The sequence below is a fragment of the Peromyscus eremicus genome, chromosome X (assembly GCF_949786415.1).
Source record: "Peromyscus eremicus chromosome X, PerEre_H2_v1, whole genome shotgun sequence".
Lineage (NCBI taxonomy): Eukaryota > Metazoa > Chordata > Mammalia > Rodentia > Cricetidae > Peromyscus > Peromyscus eremicus.
Window position 1 is genome coordinate 130,968,100 of NC_081439.1, and position 17,462 is coordinate 130,985,561.

Sequence of the window (17,462 nt, forward strand, 5' to 3'; positions counted from 1 at the left end):
ATTAAGAAATAAGATTAATAATTAGTCATCTATGATAATCATACTTGTAGCCATGTTAGTTAAGTTTTCTAGGTATACACAGATATAATTCAATTAGACAGGTAATCTTCAAACACTTCAAAGACCTACAGAATATGGCATTTAAAATATTTTAAAAATTTACACTTTCTGGACAGTGAGACATGTCTGCTCCTGGCAGCACCAATTTACTTCAGAGAGAAGGATGGGCATCGAGGACACTCTATATGGAGTTTATCTTCTTCTTGGCAAAAATAGCCATTTGGGCAAGAAACTGATCTTGCCTGGACTGCTTGATCAATTGAACATGCAGGACCCATAGGAAGGTGACTACTGAACTTTGTTTGGTGAAATGGTCCTTCAGGTTCCTGCTTCGCAGAAGAAACTGTCAGACATTCTACAGGACACAGAGAGAAGTGACTGAGAGACTCTAGGCCTATGGGCTGAAAACAGATGCCCCAACTCTACAAAGGAACATTAGGTGACTGTCCAGGCTGCCAGCTGTCTCTGTCTACTCTTGCAAGACTCCCAAAAGTTGCTTGTGTCCTTCCATTTCTCAAATAATATTATATCCTTCTGGGGTCTTTGATGTAGTTGAAGACTAGATAATTATAATTTCCTTAGTTATGATAAAAGATAAGTTAGATATGAAACCTTAGACTCACAAATATAGGATAGGTAGGATATCTTCTTTAATTTTGCCAAATACAAATAGACTAGATATTGTAACTGTAATTCTTGCTAGATAATTGTTTTGCTATATGTAATTTTACTATGTGAAAGTTAAAACCTTCCTTTTTGGAAAAAAAAAAGAAAAGAGGAAGTGTTGTGGATATTGCTCTGTATAAATAAAATACTGACTGGTCAGTAGCCAGGCAGGGAGTATAGGCGAGACAAGCAGAGAAGAGAATTCTGGGAACAGGAAGGCTGAGTCAGAGAGACACTGCCAGCCACCACCATGAGAAAACTCCAGCTACACCCCATTGTACAAACAAGGAATCTGAGGCACCAAGAGAAGCAGCTTGCCCCCAATTGTTCATCCAGTAAGTGAGCCCATGTTACAACCTAAGTCTGAGGTTACTCTTGGCTCTTTGTCTCCTTTCCTGTGTTTCTCAAGGAGTAATCCCTCTCTCATTCCAGTGTTCCTAGATTATCAAGACTGTCAGATATAAGGATGTAGCCCAGGAACAGACCTTTGTAACAGGCTCCCAGTTGAAAAAACATAATGCCTAGGTAAGTTGAATATTAGATCAACAAGAGGACTAGTGGGAGGCCTTTATTATGAAACACACAGAAAGAAAGTGAGAGAGAGACAGACAGACAGATACTGACGGGGCGCGGGGGGGGGGGGCAAAGAGATTATGTAGTGGTTAAGAGAACCTTGTTACTCTTGCACAAGACCTGGGTTCTATTTCTAGCACCCAGAACCTACATAGTGGCTCACACCTGTCCCTAACTCCAGTTACAGAGGATCTTATGCCCTCTTCTGATGCCTCAGGCACCAGGCACACACATAGCATACAGACATACATGCTGGCAAAATACTCAAACACATGAAAATAAATAAATCTAAAAAATTTTAAATGTATTTGTATATATATATATATATATATATATATATATATATATATATATCCATTGATGATCTGATTCAAACTGATCTAGTTGTATAGGGTTTTGTTGCTATTGTTTTGGTTTGCTTCTTTGAGAAAGGGTCAGACTTTGTGACCCAGAATGACCTGAAACTCATTATGAAGCCCCAGCATGCCTTGAACTCATATCAACCCTCTTGCCTCCTCCACCTATGTACTGGGATTACAAGTATGATCACCTGTCCGGCTCTTATTGTTTTTAGTTTTGTATGTGAATATAATTTTATATATAAAAAATTACATATATATATATATATATATGAAACACATATATATGGAAAACATACACACATATTCCTCAGAGAACTAGAATGTCCACACAAGTTTAAAAACCCATTCTCTTTCTCATGTGAGGATCAATAAGTATTCAATCATTGTTCATTTTCCCCACCCTCACCATGGAGGTGACTTTAATGCCACATACTTTGGCATCACCTCATAAGCAATTCTGTACAGGGACTAGAGGGCACCTGGAAAATACCCCTTTCCTTCTCAACCCAACCCCAAGATTCTATGAGATGTTCTAAGTAAATAAACTCACAAGATTGCCTGAATCTTACCTACTGCCTATCTCTCTCCATTTTGTCCAAGCACAAATTACCCACAAGACTCTGTAAGCTTTACAGTTTGCCGGAACCACTTTTAGGGCATCATTTAGGCTTACGTCATATGGAAATTCTACCAGTTGTAAAAACTCACAAGTTCTGAAAGCAAGAAACAATTCATGGCAGAAAAGTAGCAAAGAATTATTTCCTTTTTTGTCCATAGGCTGATGGCAAATTTTATATATCTACCAGGCTGCCCTCAATACAATTGTTTACAAGATGGACTCACAGTTAAAGATAAAAATACTCATCCTTTAAAGAATGAGAGCTTAAATTAAGAAAAATTTTATTTTTAAAACAAAACAAATGCATTAACACACATCCAAATGCCACAGCAAGCATTTGTTGGGTTTTATGAGAGGAAAGAAACTACACTCTGGTGTCAACTAAAAACTAGAACAATTTTAGAACAACCACGGCTTATGGTGAGGTGGATACATGGACATCTAAGAAGCCACTGTGTTTGCAGCTGTGTGAAAATGCATGAGCAATGCGAAGTAATAGAAGATGGGGTGGCTGTAGTCTCACTTTCAGACCCTTTCCCCACTATGTGCTCTTGTTCTGTCCTGTTGAGTTAGTCAGCAGGTAAATGTACAAAGAACTTAATATCAAAGAAACTTCCAAAAGTCAAAAATAGATTCAAGGTCACTGCTAGTTACCCCAGAGGGTGGGGGAGGGGAACTCTCAAAAGCCGTATTTCACAAAATGGCAGGCACTAAATCTAGTCACATGTGTTTGCAGTAGAAAAAGAAACACTGATCTTAATAGAGACTGGTCTTCTTCATGATGCGCAGGAACTCTTGCTCATTGACCTCGCCATCTCCATCTCGATCAGCTTCATCAATCATTTCCTGCACGGCAGTAAGGGTTCATCTTAGATTAAGTCACAAACTAAACTAAAAAGTGACTAGACAAGAAACTTCAAATAATGCTATGAGGAAAGACAACTGTGGTCTATCTAATGTGAGTGTGTCACTTTTTGTGATAGTTATTTGAAAACCGAATCACACATATTATCAAATGTATCAGTTGAAAAGGAGTTATAATGTAACCCTGAAACCTGAAACCCAAAAGAGTAAGTTCAACTGTACATGTGTATTCCGGAAGCATGGTCCATGGGCATTAAATTATCACCAGAAGCATAAGGGATACTAGCCTCCCTTCAAAGAAGTTGTCCTAGTAGAGAAAACAGAACCTTGGAAAGCCAGGGGGCTCAAAGGTGGGGGTTTGAGTTTCTGACTAAGGCATTACTCACCTGCAGCTCCTCATCAGTCAAGTTCTCGCCTAGCTCCTTGGCCACACGCTTCAGATTTTTGAATGATATTTTCCCAGTTTCATCATCATCGAAGAGCTTGAAAGCTTTCAGGATTTCTTCTTTGGTGTCTTTCTCGGACTTTAGTAGAATATAAAACAGATAGTTACTCATATCCTGCAGCCCTGCCACTTCTTGGTCATCCTTTTGTCTCCAATAACCTGACTGAGCCATGTTAGGAAGTCAGGCAAGCCAGGTTCTCTGGTCCACGGTGGAATGTACTCCCTGCCTACTTCCTATCTCATCATCTATTTCATAATCAGCTCAGAATTCAGTAGGAAAAGACGCAGCTTCGTGGAAAAGCCAAGAAGTCCTGATAAATGGGCATAAGCACTGGTTTAAGGGGCCAATGAATCATGCAGGGAGGATAGACTCCTGATGCTGTTGGACAGTTTTTGCAGGTAGAAGACAACAGCTTCTGAAGTGAGCTGGGGCTCATCTTTCCAACACCCAACATTGGGTATTACTAGGTATATATACTGATTGCCCCTCTTGTGCTTTGTCCTGTTCAGAACTTTCCCCACTGCTAAAGCCAAGAGTGGAAACTATCTTCTTACATTAAATCCCTGGCCCCATCCCACATGGTCCTGGTGAAAGCCATTGTGATATATGCCCTCAGTCACAGAAACAAGTATGACCCATTGTAGAAAAAGAAGACAAAGTCAGTAAACTTAACATAAACTCAGGGGTTACAAAGGAAATGTAATTTTACAAAGGAAATCTAAAACATTGTACAAACCAAGAAGATTCTAGATTCATTTTTGAAATACAGAAGCGAAGCAGTGAGTAGGGTTATAATTAGAGAAAATACACTGTTTATGCTAATAGAAGACAGAGATATACTGATAAGGGCAGAGGAAGAAAGAGGCATTTTGCACACTAGACTTCAAAGAATTACTGGGGCCCTGAGTACTCCAACAAAAAAGAGAGTAAAATTTCCAAAAGCATTCAAACCTTAAATATTTCAGGAAGGTTCTTGCCAGGAGCTATAACTGGAGATAAACTTTAGGAAGAACAATCTAGGAACCAGTGTTAAATGTGAATTAGATTTGCTAGGTGGTTGCAGAATACCAAGCTTCCTGATTTCTTAAATCAGTACACACACACACATGCATGAAGGCACACTCACACACACACACACACACACACACACACACACACACTCACACACTCACACACAATGTAGGTATGGTGATTTCAAAGCAACTCAACTATTAAAGAGGTATGGCCTGTGCCCTGGGAAACACTTTGAGGAACCTGAAAGGGGTTACCTTTCTCCAGGTATACTGAGAGAAGGTGAGCCATACCAACAACCCAGAAGACCAATGAAAGAGTAAGATGGTCTGGTTAGGGTGACATGTTCATGTTCTCTCAAATCTTTGGACCTGCTAAAAGGATCTGAGAAACTACGGATGGATGAATGCAACTTTAGAAGTACCAAAACACCTTATCATTTCTAAAGCTCAAAGTTCTTGTGCCTCCAATTGTACATACTGAATTGTCAAAATGAGAAGCATTTATCTGAAAATGCCACGATACCTGATTTATTGTATGCTAATTTAATTTTTAATACTATTAAAATAAAAAATTAAAATGAGAAGCATTTGAAAAATCTGTTAACAAGTTTTTACTGCTTGTGATTATCATGTGGCTATATGAGACAAGATAAAATAATTTCTGTAATGCTATGACCTTAAAGAAAGCCAAATGAAACCTAGGAATCCTCTCAATTAAAAATATAATCCTCAACCATGTGAATGGTATAGATTTTATTGAATGAAGTTCTTTTTATGTCTAGATTCCCATGTATCTACCATTATGGATAGAAAGTATGCTCATTATCTCAACTAACTTACCATTTTCTGAGTCATCACTGTCAAAAAGTCACTAAAGTTCATTTTTCCTGTCCCTTCCTTATCAATTTCACTTATCATCTTCTTGATTTCTTCTTTCTTGGGTTCAAAGCCCAGTGCCCTCATTGCAACCTACAATGAAAACAGGATCATCTAAATAAACACATGTAAATGATGTAGAAGCAAAAATGACTGTTGAGGATATTAACCTAACACCTCATAAAATGATGAAAAATGATTAGGTAGCACTGTAATGCTGATTTAATTTATAATTGTAATCAACTTTATCAATTAGATCATTGTTTCAGGTAGAATATACACAGGGTGCCTTTTTCTGTTACTTTTTACAGGGAGAAAGGAGAAAGGTGACAGGTAAAAGACAAAGAACAGGGAAACACAAGGTGGCAAAGCAGGAATGTAGAGAGCTTGCCTTTAGTTCCTTGATGTCTATAGTTCCAGTTCCATCAGCATCAAAAAGATCAAAAGCTTCCCGGATCTCCTGTTTCTGTTCTTCAGTCAGTTCAGGCTTAGGGCTCATTCTTTTTCTCTGGCTACTTGATGTCATGTTTGTCTTCTTAAAATTAGAGGCCTTCAGACATTATACAAACACAGAAGCACAGTATTATAAGCCATAGTCCATATTTTATTTATGACAGTTGTAGATATCCATATCTATTTCATTTATGCTCCATTCTGAGTAATGTACATATGATATTACATAAACTTCTGTAAGCTGGTGAGATGTCTTGCTGTCAGGCTTGACAACCTGAGTGGGAACCCAGGACCTACATGGTAGAAAAAGAGAAACAACTCTTCCAAGTTGTTCTCTGACCTCCATGCTCAGCCTAAGTCATGCTCTCCTTCTCCCCCACACAAATAACAAGTGTAAAAACTGAAGTAAAATTAACCCCAACTCTAAAAAAAATCCTCTTTGAAGAAAAGAAAAATCTTTCAATTTAAAACTGTTTAAATAAATATATTTTAGTTTTTACCACCACATTGTAAAAAATAGAAAATCAGCAATACACTAATTAAATATGGTTGTCTTCTACAATAACTGTAAATTAAAACATCATTTCTATTAATAATGTGATATTTCACATGATTAAAACCAACTATATTTCATTGGGGGGCCACCAGCTTGAAGAGACTTTTTGTTTTAAAATAATTTATTGCCATTCTCCTCCTTGTTCCTGTACAGATCAACATAGAGCAAGTGAATATACATATATGAATTTCTGGTGTTAACATGACCAGTTGTTCATCAGAGGATATAATTGGACTTCTACTGTTTTAAAGTTTATGCTACAGAAAGTTTATGTACTTGTACCTTTAATCAACATGTCATTTTAGGAAAGTAAATTTTTTAAATAAAAATTTCTTAAATAAAATTTTTAAAAATAAAGAAGCAACATTAAAAACTCTTTGAATGGTAAGCTGGGCAGTGGTGGCACACACCTTTAATCTCGGCACTCAGGAGGCAGAGCCAGGCCGATCTCTGTGAGTTCGAGGCCAGCCTGATCTACAAAGCAAGATCCAGGACAGGCGCCAAAACTACACAGAGAAACCTTGTCTTGAAAAAGAAAAAAGAAAAAAAAAAACCCTCTTTGAATGAGACTATCATTTTTACCTAAAGATTCAACATGCTTGAATTTTCTCCTTTTCCAAAGCTACTAAAGAGCAAAAGTGAGACCATATCTGTTTATAAGGAACAAGCTTATCATTTTATTATGAATAGATTGTCACAAATTTCCATATTGTATATTCAATTAAAAAGACATGGTGTGGCTTCAGTTTTCATTACCAAAGATGAAAATGATCCCTCCCTGTTCTAATGCCACTGTTAACTCAGACAGCTGGTAATTAACGGAAAAACGGTTTATACCAATCGATTCTAAAGATTTGTCTAATAAATTGAGAGATAACAAAGTTTGCTGGAAAGAACAATTAATCTTTCCATGAACCTCTGACTCTTTTTTTTTTAACTATTGATTTTAGAAGCCAGGAAATCCCTCATTCTTCATCCTGAAAGAGAGCTGGCAGAAAAACCAATTATGGATACTTAACAGATATCAACTGTCCCTGAATCCAAGGATCTGAGTTCTAGAAATGTACTTAAAACATCTACTTAAGGTGCTAGCTCTCATGAACTCTGTTCCTCCGATTAATTTTGCCTAAATTTGGCCAAATGTAAAGTTACTAAGATAACTTTGCCAGTACAAAATAATAAGAACCAATCCATTTGGCATTTGCGTGCTTTGTCTGGGAAGCTCAAAGCATCTGCTGAAAGCCATCAGAACACAGTAAACTTAGCACCATGCATAAACTTTAGCCAGGTGGCAGCGGCCAGGAGGCCTGAGTCTGACTGAGGCCAGGGTCTCTGGGAAGCCTAAGTGTTCCTTGCAACAGAATGATCACCTGCGGTTCCAGGAAAACCAGCAGAGGTCGAGAGGCAGGTTAGGGGTGACTGAAAGTGACTGGGGGCGGGGAGGGAGCAGTGGTAAAGCGCAGGCAGGCTAACTGCGGGCGGCTACACTTTCCTACCCTTCCAGCATAGAGTTCTAAGGAAGAACTAATGAGTCACCGCGAAAAACCATGCAGGAAAGGCTGTAGGGCCTCAATGAGGCCTAGGAAGGGCTCGGGGGCGCCGCGTAAGGTCCATGGAACTCCCAGCACTCACCATCGCCAAATGGACTCCTCTGCGACCAGTAGTTAAGGCAACGAAGTATTCGCAGCCTGGGCGCCTTTCCCACTGCTCCGCGCGCGCGCGACCCGCTTCCCATAGGTTTGCAGAAGAAGCAGGTGGGGCTAATCTAGCTAGACCCGCCCCAGGGTAAGAGGGCAGTGCGGGGGCTGTAAGGACTGGCTTCATTGGGCAAAATCGCACTGCGAGCGTCAATTGGCTGCGCGGAGCAGAGCTAGACCAATCAACATGATGAAGGAAGCTCGGCTGATCATGGGCTCATACCTCTCCATAGAAAAGGGTGACAGTCTCCGGTTGAATTTCGTGGGTTGCAGATTGCTAGCAAGCTGAAGTGGACCGCAAGATTGTCTAAACCGGGTAAGAGCTGCGGCCTTGCCCTTGGAGGCCGCTGCTTGTGGGCAACAGAGCCGGGAGGAAGTGCGAGGGGATGGGTGGGATGTTCTAAAACCCGAGTTGGGGATACAAAGCATCTGGGGGCCAGAAAAGATTTGGCCTAACTGTATGCAGGGGTGACTGTGAATGGGGCATGCCAAGCGTTGTGTCAGCGGTTCGCGGGGCTGGAGCTTAGAAACAGAATCCGAGCGAAGCTTTTTGAACTTAGCTCTACAAGAATCACTTTAGCTCTCAGGATGACAAGCTGGGGACTTTCTGGGTTTAGAAAAGTCATCAAAATGTGCCCCGTTAGACGTGCAGACACTCAAGTCTGTTGGGAAGGAGCATTCCTGAATGAGACTCCCTTGAAAGCAAAGCCACAGGAATTTTGGAAATGTTGGGGTGCGTAGAGAAGTGAGAGGAATGTGAGCAAGGGGGTGGAGTTACCTAGAACTATGCCAGGAGTAATGGTGGTCCGAGGTCAGCTACAGCAGTGCTTCCTGCTTCCCTTCAAGGCATAGGATATTAGTTTGGGAACATTAAGGACATGGCATCAGTCTCTCAAACTGAGAAAGGCCAGAGACTTAACAGCAACCCATAAATGTAATGTAGGCCTCTTGCCCTCTTTCCTTGGAGCCATGAACTAGATTCAAAACTTTTGTGACCCATTTGACTCCTCTGTTCCTCCAGCAGCAATCCCCCATATCCATCCCCTGGGTTCTCTCAGTTCTGTCCTTGAAGTGTCCTTTCTTTTCTCTCTGCCCCTCCCCAGCCCTTCCTCAGCAGTATGAGCTAGAGTTCTCACAGAAGCCTGTAATGCCTGGCATGCAACTTCTCCCCTCATACCCACACTGGTACCCACCTCCTTACCCCTGGCTCCCTCCCAACCAGGACACTGGTTTTGTGACTGATACATTCTTCTGCATTGGCCTTACCCAGCCCCATGAACTTTTTAAAAAATATAATATTAATTCTTTGAGAATTTTTTCACATATACATACAGTTTTTTTGTCATCATTGTTTTGAGAGAGGATCTCACTATGTAGCCCTGGCTGTCCTGAAACTCACTCTGTAGACCAGGCTGGCCAAATTCACAGAGATCCTCCTGCCTCTGCCTCCTGAGTGCTGGGATTAAAGGTGTGCACCACTGCGTCCAGCATTGGCAATGTATTTGATCATATTCACTGTCCACTCCTCCCATTAACTCCTTCCAGAACTACATACCTCCCACCTTTCACTGAATTTTCACTTCACCTGGCCCTTTTGTAGACTAGACCTACATCTTTCCCCTCCAGTTCTTCAGCCATTGTCACCTTCTCAGAAAGATTACTCTAAGTACCCTATTCATTTTGCACACAATCCCCTCATCTTGCTCTATTTTTTATAGTAGCACCTGCACTTCCTAAGTCACTGTAAATTTAACATTTTTGTTCTTTGTTGCCTCCATTAGAAGGCGGGCACACATGGGGGCAAGCATCTTTTGTTCACTGCTGGCACTCCAGTACCTGGAGCAGGGAGGAATACATGTTAGGTATTCAGTGAACCTTAGTCTATCAGCAAGTTGGTAAGTAGTTTCTTAATTTCCTGTTATTTACCTATATACCCTCTACCAACATACACACCTGCTCCACCAAGTCAGTCTTGCAGTGAACAGCTCTGGTCAGGTCATTCCCTGCTTAGAACCTTCAGTTTAGAGAATAAAGCCCATTGAAGCCTCCTGCCAAGTTTCACCCCTACTAACCTTCTTGACTTCATGTCCCTCCGTACTCTTTGCAAAAAGTGATTCTTAAATATTCCTCAAAAGTTCCTGTATTGGGGGCTTGGTTCCCACCCATGGTGTTATTGGAAGGTAGTGGAACCTATACAGAATGGGATATGCTGGGAGGCTACTAGGTCATTAGGGCTGTGCCTTTGAAGTGGATTGTGGGGTTCTTATCTCTCTTGCTTCTTGGCTGCTGAAAGGTGATCAGTCTCCAGCTTCCTCTACCAGATTATTTCATGTGACCAAGCAGCCTACATTGGTTCTGTGGGCTTGCCCTCCTTATGACCCAAACACAGCTTTGTCATTCTTTGAAGTTTTCTGTTTTCCACACAAGCTGATGGTTTCTTTGAAGGCCTGAACTATGTTTTAGTTGGTTTCTGCCTGACAGTGGCTGTTTTTTGGTAACTTGTGAATGAGTAAACAAGGTGACACTCAGTCCTGTGGGCTACTTTGAGCCCCATAGCAGTCTGAGGTAAGCAGGAAAGATGACTATTTGCCAGATCCAGCCTCCAAAACAACAGCAACAGGGGTAATTTAATAGATGTCACTTGAAATCAGGAAGATATCATTGAGAACAAATGTTGAGGAAGTAGAAGCAAGGTTCACAGTGGCCAGTTGAGACAGGCCTTAAAGGATAAGGGAGAATTCACTTTGGCAAAGAAAGGAAATATGAAAGGAGCAGTAGGAGCTAGGCTCAGGCATGGTAAGGGGACCCTGAGTGGCCTGTAGCAAATTCAAAGCTGGGTACCTTCTGTGTCCTAAAAGTAAGTAGTCAAGCTGACATGAAGAAGTGAGAGACATGTGGCATCTCAGGTCTGTGAAAAGACAGAGTCCAGTTGGATGGCCCCAGGGTAATAATGGCTCACCTGAGACCTCCCGCCCCTATCTAGCCCAATTTGATCCCATATTTCTTCCTACCTTTTGTACCAAGCTTTGAGTAGTGGAATGTTGAAATTTTCTGTACTTTAGAACAGAATTAAGAACTATGTAAAGCACTTTGAGGTAAATTGTTATGCTCTGCCTTGAATGAGTGGGAAAGGAAAGTTTGTTTATTCTACACATGTTTGCCTGAGAGTTTCTGTCTTATGCATTGTTTCCTTCTTTCTGTGCCGGGGATCAAAGCCAGGGTCTTGTGCATGCTAAGCAGCCTGTATTAAGTATACACAGCATGGCCTCAGGTAAGCTGGAGAGGTATAAAGTGGTGGTGGAGTTCAGAAGAGGACTATTAGGAGGTGAGATAAAGTAGACTGCTGCTAGAGAAATAATATTTATGATGATAATAGCTGCTTTTAACAGGGTGTTTAACGAGTATTTGGCACTATGCTAAAGGCTTTGTCTTTGTTTTCCACTTAATTTTGTTTCTCACCGTGATCTTATAAGGCTATTTGTTTTATAAATGAAGAAGCAGGTGCAATTCTTTTAAATGACTCCTAAGAGAATTTCCTAGTCAGAGATAGAACTGGGATTTGAACCCAGGCACAGGCTCTGGATTCATTAGTTTATATCTTTGAAGAGTGGAGGGATATGTGCTTTGGCAGTGGAGGTAAGCAGACATTTCCAAGAACAGTATCCTCCAGGGATAAACTTGGTTAGTAAGTTTGCATTCATCTCCTAGGTCTGTGTAACACCTGACCACATACTGCATAACTTAAAACAACAAGACTCCAAACCTGTAGGAAGCATTCCCTCCCTGAAACTATGATGGGATCCCACAGGCAGGCAGGCAGAAGACCATCATGGCCCAGATACACTACACAGACTCTTGCTAGAGTTTAATAATGATGTTGGCAGGGTTGCAAGCTAGACATGAGAATCCTCTTGCCTCCATTTATGCCATCTGCCTTCTCATTTGCTTCCCTGAGGATCTGACAAATCTATTTGCAAAGTGAGGAGTAGGCATTCATGAGTCCTGAGGCCAGCAGGCAGGTGAGTGTCTGCATATGCTAGGCCCTGTCTTGCATGCCTATGATTCAACAGCAAGCATGCCAGCTCAGACTACTTACAAGACTGGTACAAGGTGCCCTGATTCTTGTTCTCCAGCAACTTCTGTCCCAATATACATAGAAACATATGAGTCCAGTTACAGCCACATATGTTTGAGGTGAGTAGATGTCAGGTCCCTGCAAGTTTGCAGGGGAGTGAGCAATAAAGAGAGGGATGGAGTAGGCACAGAGCTGCAGGTGGTTAACTATCCATATTCATTAGATATATGCACAGAGACCCAGGAAAAGGCAAGTTCTGAAATATACTGAACTGATGTATTAGTTATTTTTCTTGTTGCTGTGAAATACCTGGAGAAAAGCAACCTATGGAAGGCAGGGTTTTAGTATGATATGAGAATACAGTCTGTCATGGTGAGGCAGTCATGATACCAGGAATGTAAGGTAGCAGGTCACATTGCATCTGCAGTCAGGAAGCAGAGAGAAATGAATGCTGGTGCTCAACTCACTTTCTCATTTATTTTAATTTAAAAAGAATTAAGATTTTTAAATTTTATTTTATGTGTATAAGTGTAGTGCCTGCATTGTATATATGTGCGTCACATACATACCTAGTACTCATAGAGGTCAGAATAGGGTGTCAGATACCCAAGCACTAGAATTAAGGACAGTTGTAAGCCACCATGTGGGTGCTGGGAACCAAGCACAGTTCTTCCACAAGAGCAGCAAGTATTATTAACCACTGAGCCACATCTCCATTGCTTTCTCATTTTTATTGAGTCCAGGATACCAGTCTATGGAATAGTGTCAACCACATTCAGTATATGTCTTTGCACCTCAGTTAAACTTCTCTGGAAATGCCCTTACAGACATGCCTAGAAGTCTCCTAGAGATGGTTCTAAATCTTGTCAGTTTGACAAGATTAATAATTACAACTGATAACTTCCACTGTGAGTTTATAAAACTTCTCTATAAATGACTCATCAAACATTGAGGGTTATAATATCCATTTCAAGGAAATTTAGGCCTTTGATATGCCCACAAAATAGATACACTCATGAAATCAAATCCTCTGGGGATGTATGATGGCACCCATTGTTTGAAAGTGTCAGGCTGTGGAAATTGGATTGGAGCCATCACAAGACCCAGTCAGTGCTGGCTGCCTGACAATTCTTTCCCCAGTGGCATTCTCTGCATCTTCTTTCATGGGTAGACTCTTTTGTGTCTGGTACATTTTGCCATTTACAAATATTGCATCAGTAAATACATTCTTTGTGTTTGCAACTTGATATTGTAAGTAAAAGAAGAGGGGAGGCCTTTGCCTGGGCTGCACTTTTCTCTTTGGTAGCATCATTACATTTAGTTACTCCTGTCTCCCATTGTGAAGTGCTTGGTCGCCACCATTCTCCAATCACAACCCAAAGAGTTTCGGTATGACTAGTGAAGAAGGTTATTTATTTGGCTTCCTGTCCTACCTCTAATCCAAGTGCTCTGTAAATTAAAGGGCCCACGATACCCTGGGAGAGCAGCCTCTAGCACAGGGATATGCACAGGGTACTTTGGCTGATAGGTATAGCTATGGCTCAGCTATTTATGAACACTTTCCCATAACAGCTAAAGATGCTTTGCTTCACATACCATTAATGTCTTTCTCTAATTATATCTTTAGGAAGAAGAGTTGATTGCAAACAAGACTGTAGTTTGAGCCATAATGGAACAAGCTGTTGGTGGTGAGTCAAAGAGAGGCCAGGTCACTGGGACACATTTGGGAAAAGACATTTCCAAAGTAAGTACTAGCATTAAAAAAGTAGGGGAGGCCAGACTGTGGTGGCGCACGCCTTTAATCCTAGCACTCGGGAGGCAGAGGCAGGTGGATCTCTGTGAGTTCAAGGCCAGCCTGGTCTTTATAGTGAGTTCCAGGACAGCCAGAGCTGTTATACTGAGAAACTCTGTCTCGAAAAACAAAACAAAAAAGTAGAGGAAAGTCAAGCCATTGATATTACCTGTGTATTTTTAAATGTACTTAATCTATTTGTTCAGTCAGTGCTGGTTGGTTATGTTTTTGTATATTATATACTTTGATTTAAGATGTGCCAGTTACTTATTGCTGTATAACAAAAGAATCAGAAAGCAAGGGTTTAAAAAAGCAATAATTGGAGCTGTAGTGATAGCTCAGTGGTTAAGAGCACCAGCTGCTCTTGCATAGGACCTGGGTATAGTTCCCAGCACCCACATGGCAACTCACAAACATCTGTAACTCCAAGCCTAGCGCATCCCCTTCTTCTGCCTTTAGAGAGTACTGAATGCACATGGTGCACAGACATACATGCAGGCAAAACATCTATACACAACAATATAATAATAACTTTTAAAGTAATAACATCTTTGCTCATGACTCTGGGCCCAGTTAGATTTTACACTAGTCTTCCCTGGGCTTGTTCATCTAGCTGTAATCATGCAGGCACCTCTGGTGTGCATGTTCCAAAGTAGACTCATGCATGTGGTGGTAGTAAATGTTGGCTGTCATCTAGACATGTTGGTTTACCTAGACTTCCTAGTGGAATGGTAGAAGTCTTCTCAGATGGTGCCAGTAGCCCCTAAGAGTCTCAGAAGAGACTTGAAGGAATTGTTGCCTCATCATTGTCAAGCCTTCTGGAGGTTCTTCACATAGGTCAGGTCTTCAAGTTATTGTGATATAGTTCACTCTTGATAAACAGCACACTTCCAAAATATGTCTATCAAATATTAGTAAATTAGATATTCTCCAAGATGATTCTGGGGCCACCAAATCAATCTAGTATTGGTGTAGAGCTCAAATAAGGCTTCATGTGGACATCTTTGGTCAAAGACCTGTGGCCAAAAATCATCATAATAAACTGCTAGTATCATCAACCTTCTTTTTCTATTTATTCATTTATTTATTTATTTTTGTTTTTGGCTTTTGGTTTTTGGGTTTTGGTCTCTGTGTAGACCTGGCTGTCCTGGAACTCACTCTGTAGACCAGGCTCGCCTTGAACTCACAGAAATCCACCTGCCTCTGCCTCCCAAGTGTTGCGACTAAAGACATGTGTCACCACTGCTCAGCTCTTCAACCTTCTTTAATGCTTTGGAATGAGCTCTTTTTTTCCACTGAGTGACTTTCTAAGAAATAATGTCTAAATGTAAACTACTAAGAAAAAATATTATTGCATATTCTACATAGGACCACTCTTAAAAAAATAAAAAATAAAAACACCATCTTGCTGAAGAAAAAGTAAAACCAGAAAGATGGAGAAAACCCAGGGGCCCCAGCCATGCTCTTGAGATTATAATACAATTGAATTAAATTACTTTGTGGTGCTGGAAATCGAACAGATATAACCCAACAGATATGTTCTATCATTGAGCTATACACCCCACTCTGAGCCCATTCCTCTACTATTATTAATACTATCATCTCCGAGATGCTCATTCATCCATTTAGTCTATTCTGGAGTCTTACTACTTCTTCTTATGTGAAATTTCATTTTTATCAGTACTTAACTCTCTTTCTTTCTTTTTCTTCTGTGGCTGCAAAAAGTTAGTGATAATTTCACATGGCCTCCTCACATAGCCTTAGACATATGATTAAAGACATTAGCCTTTACATGTTTGACATCTCTGAACAGAGGCTAGTTTGATTCTCATCACTATAAAAATCTACTGACTAGCCATTGGCTCAGTTATCCCAAGCAGTATCAGTGTATCAATGTAAGGATGGAATCCATGTCATCCTATCCAAGAGTAGATTACTGATTAGTCACATTTAAAATCTGGAAATGAGAGTGAGGCACGATGGCACACCTTTAATCCCAGGACGTAGGAGACAGAAGCAGACAGATCTCTGTAGGTTCAAGGCTAGCCTGGTCTAAATAAGGAATTCCAGGACAGCCAGGGATACATAGAGAGACCCTGTTTCCATAAATAAATAAATCCATAAATTCATAAACAAATACATAATTATTAGTTTTTTTAAATGTGTGTGCATGTATATATGTGTATGCCTGTACTTGTGTGGTTTATGCAAGTGAGTGTACAGGTGTGCACACCCATATGTTTACACAAAGAGGCTAAAGGAAGACATTGGGTATCTTCATTGCTCTCTGCCTTATTTCTTTTAGATAGTCTCTCACCATAATAATTATTTTTCTATTGCTGTGATAAAATACCATGACATAGGCAACTCGTAGAATAAAGGGATTATTTGGGCTTATGATTCCAGAGGGATAAAGGTCCATCACCATTACTGCAGGGATGCTTGGCAGTAGGCAGACATGGTAGCTGGAGCAGCAAGATGAACACTCACATTGAAACATAAGCATGAAGCCAAGAGAGAGTACTGGGAATGACAGGAGACTTTGAAACTTCAAAGCCCACCCCTAGTGACATATTTTCAGCAAGACTATATCTCATAAATCTATCCAAACAGCATCACCAACTGGGAACAAGGTATTAAAATGCCAAGATTATGGGGGACATTCTTATTCAAACTGCTATACTCTGTAAACTAGAAGATTGCTGTTTTGCCTAATGTGGCTGGTCAGTAAGCTCTCAGAATCTGTGTCTCTGTTCCTTAAATCTGGGGTTACCAGCATGTACAGCCATGCCTGACTTTTCATATTGGTGCTGGAGATTTGAACTCATGTTGTATCTTTGCATAGCAAACACTCTTAACCACTAAGCCATCTGCACTCTTAACCACTAAGCTCATAAATTGATTTATTTAAAAACAATTAGGCTATGAGCCTTATGTAATCACTGAACCTAGAGGTGCTAGACAGTATCAGCGGGAAGCTCTGAGAACTGGCCAGACTTTTAATAAAACAAGAAAAAACAGAGTGGTTCTAAGTGCATGCAATCTGCCTATGCAACTGAGGTAGAAAGAGATGGAAGGAAGAGATTGCCAGAGATGCAGTTGATAGGCAGTAATGAGGCTGATCATTTGTACAGATTATGAGAGCCATTTCAGAATGGATACCTTGATTAAGTGAGAGGTAAATCTGCAGGCAGTACCTGGCTCTGACAAGTCCTGAGTATGTCACATAGCTTAGTTATGTCAATGTTTAAGGTACAAGAGGGGAGGTTGGTGGGCTGGTTAAAAGCAACTGATGCTCTTCCAGATCCAGGTTCAGTTCCCAGAATCCACATAGTGCCTCACAGCCATCTGTAACTCCAGTTCCAGAGGATTTGACACCCTCTTCTGGCCTTCACAGGCACTGCATGCAC

General features: G+C 40.7%; 2 protein-coding genes across 2 annotated transcripts in view; one reads left to right on the forward strand and one right to left on the reverse strand.

Moving 5' to 3' along the window:
- Window positions 1-2,544: 2,544 nt before the first annotated feature.
- On the reverse strand, window positions 2,545-8,272 carry Cetn2 (centrin 2). The gene is made up of 5 exons (XM_059250444.1): window positions 8,121-8,272; window positions 5,871-6,029; window positions 5,444-5,572; window positions 3,531-3,668; window positions 2,545-3,126 (listed from the first exon to the last, which is right to left on the reverse strand). Exons 1-5 carry the CDS (start codon window positions 8,121-8,123, stop codon window positions 3,037-3,039), a joined length of 519 nt encoding a protein of 172 aa, XP_059106427.1. The 5' UTR covers window positions 8,124-8,272; the 3' UTR covers window positions 2,545-3,036.
- Window positions 8,273-8,359: 87 nt separating this feature from the next.
- Window positions 8,360-17,462, forward strand: part of Nsdhl (NAD(P) dependent steroid dehydrogenase-like) — a 32,143-nt gene continuing 23,040 nt past the window's right edge. Inside the window, exons 1-2 of the mRNA XM_059250443.1 lie at window positions 8,360-8,501; window positions 13,888-14,004. Coding sequence (XP_059106426.1) covers window positions 13,930-14,004 — 75 coding nt within the window. The 5' untranslated portion in view covers window positions 8,360-8,501; window positions 13,888-13,929. The remainder of the gene's footprint in view (window positions 8,502-13,887; window positions 14,005-17,462) is intronic.

What these genes read in the sequence shown, in the direction of transcription:
- Cetn2 (XM_059250444.1), bottom strand. An exon ending in CAGTGATGACTCAGAAAATG is followed by an intron (nt 3,669 to 5,443) that starts GTAAGTTAGTTG and finishes ATTCTACTAAAG; the next exon opens with TCCGAGAAAGACACCAAAGA. An exon ending in TGACTGATGAGGAGCTGCAG is followed by an intron (nt 3,127 to 3,530) that starts GTGAGTAATGCC and finishes ACTGCCGTGCAG; the next exon opens with GAAATGATTGATGAAGCTGA.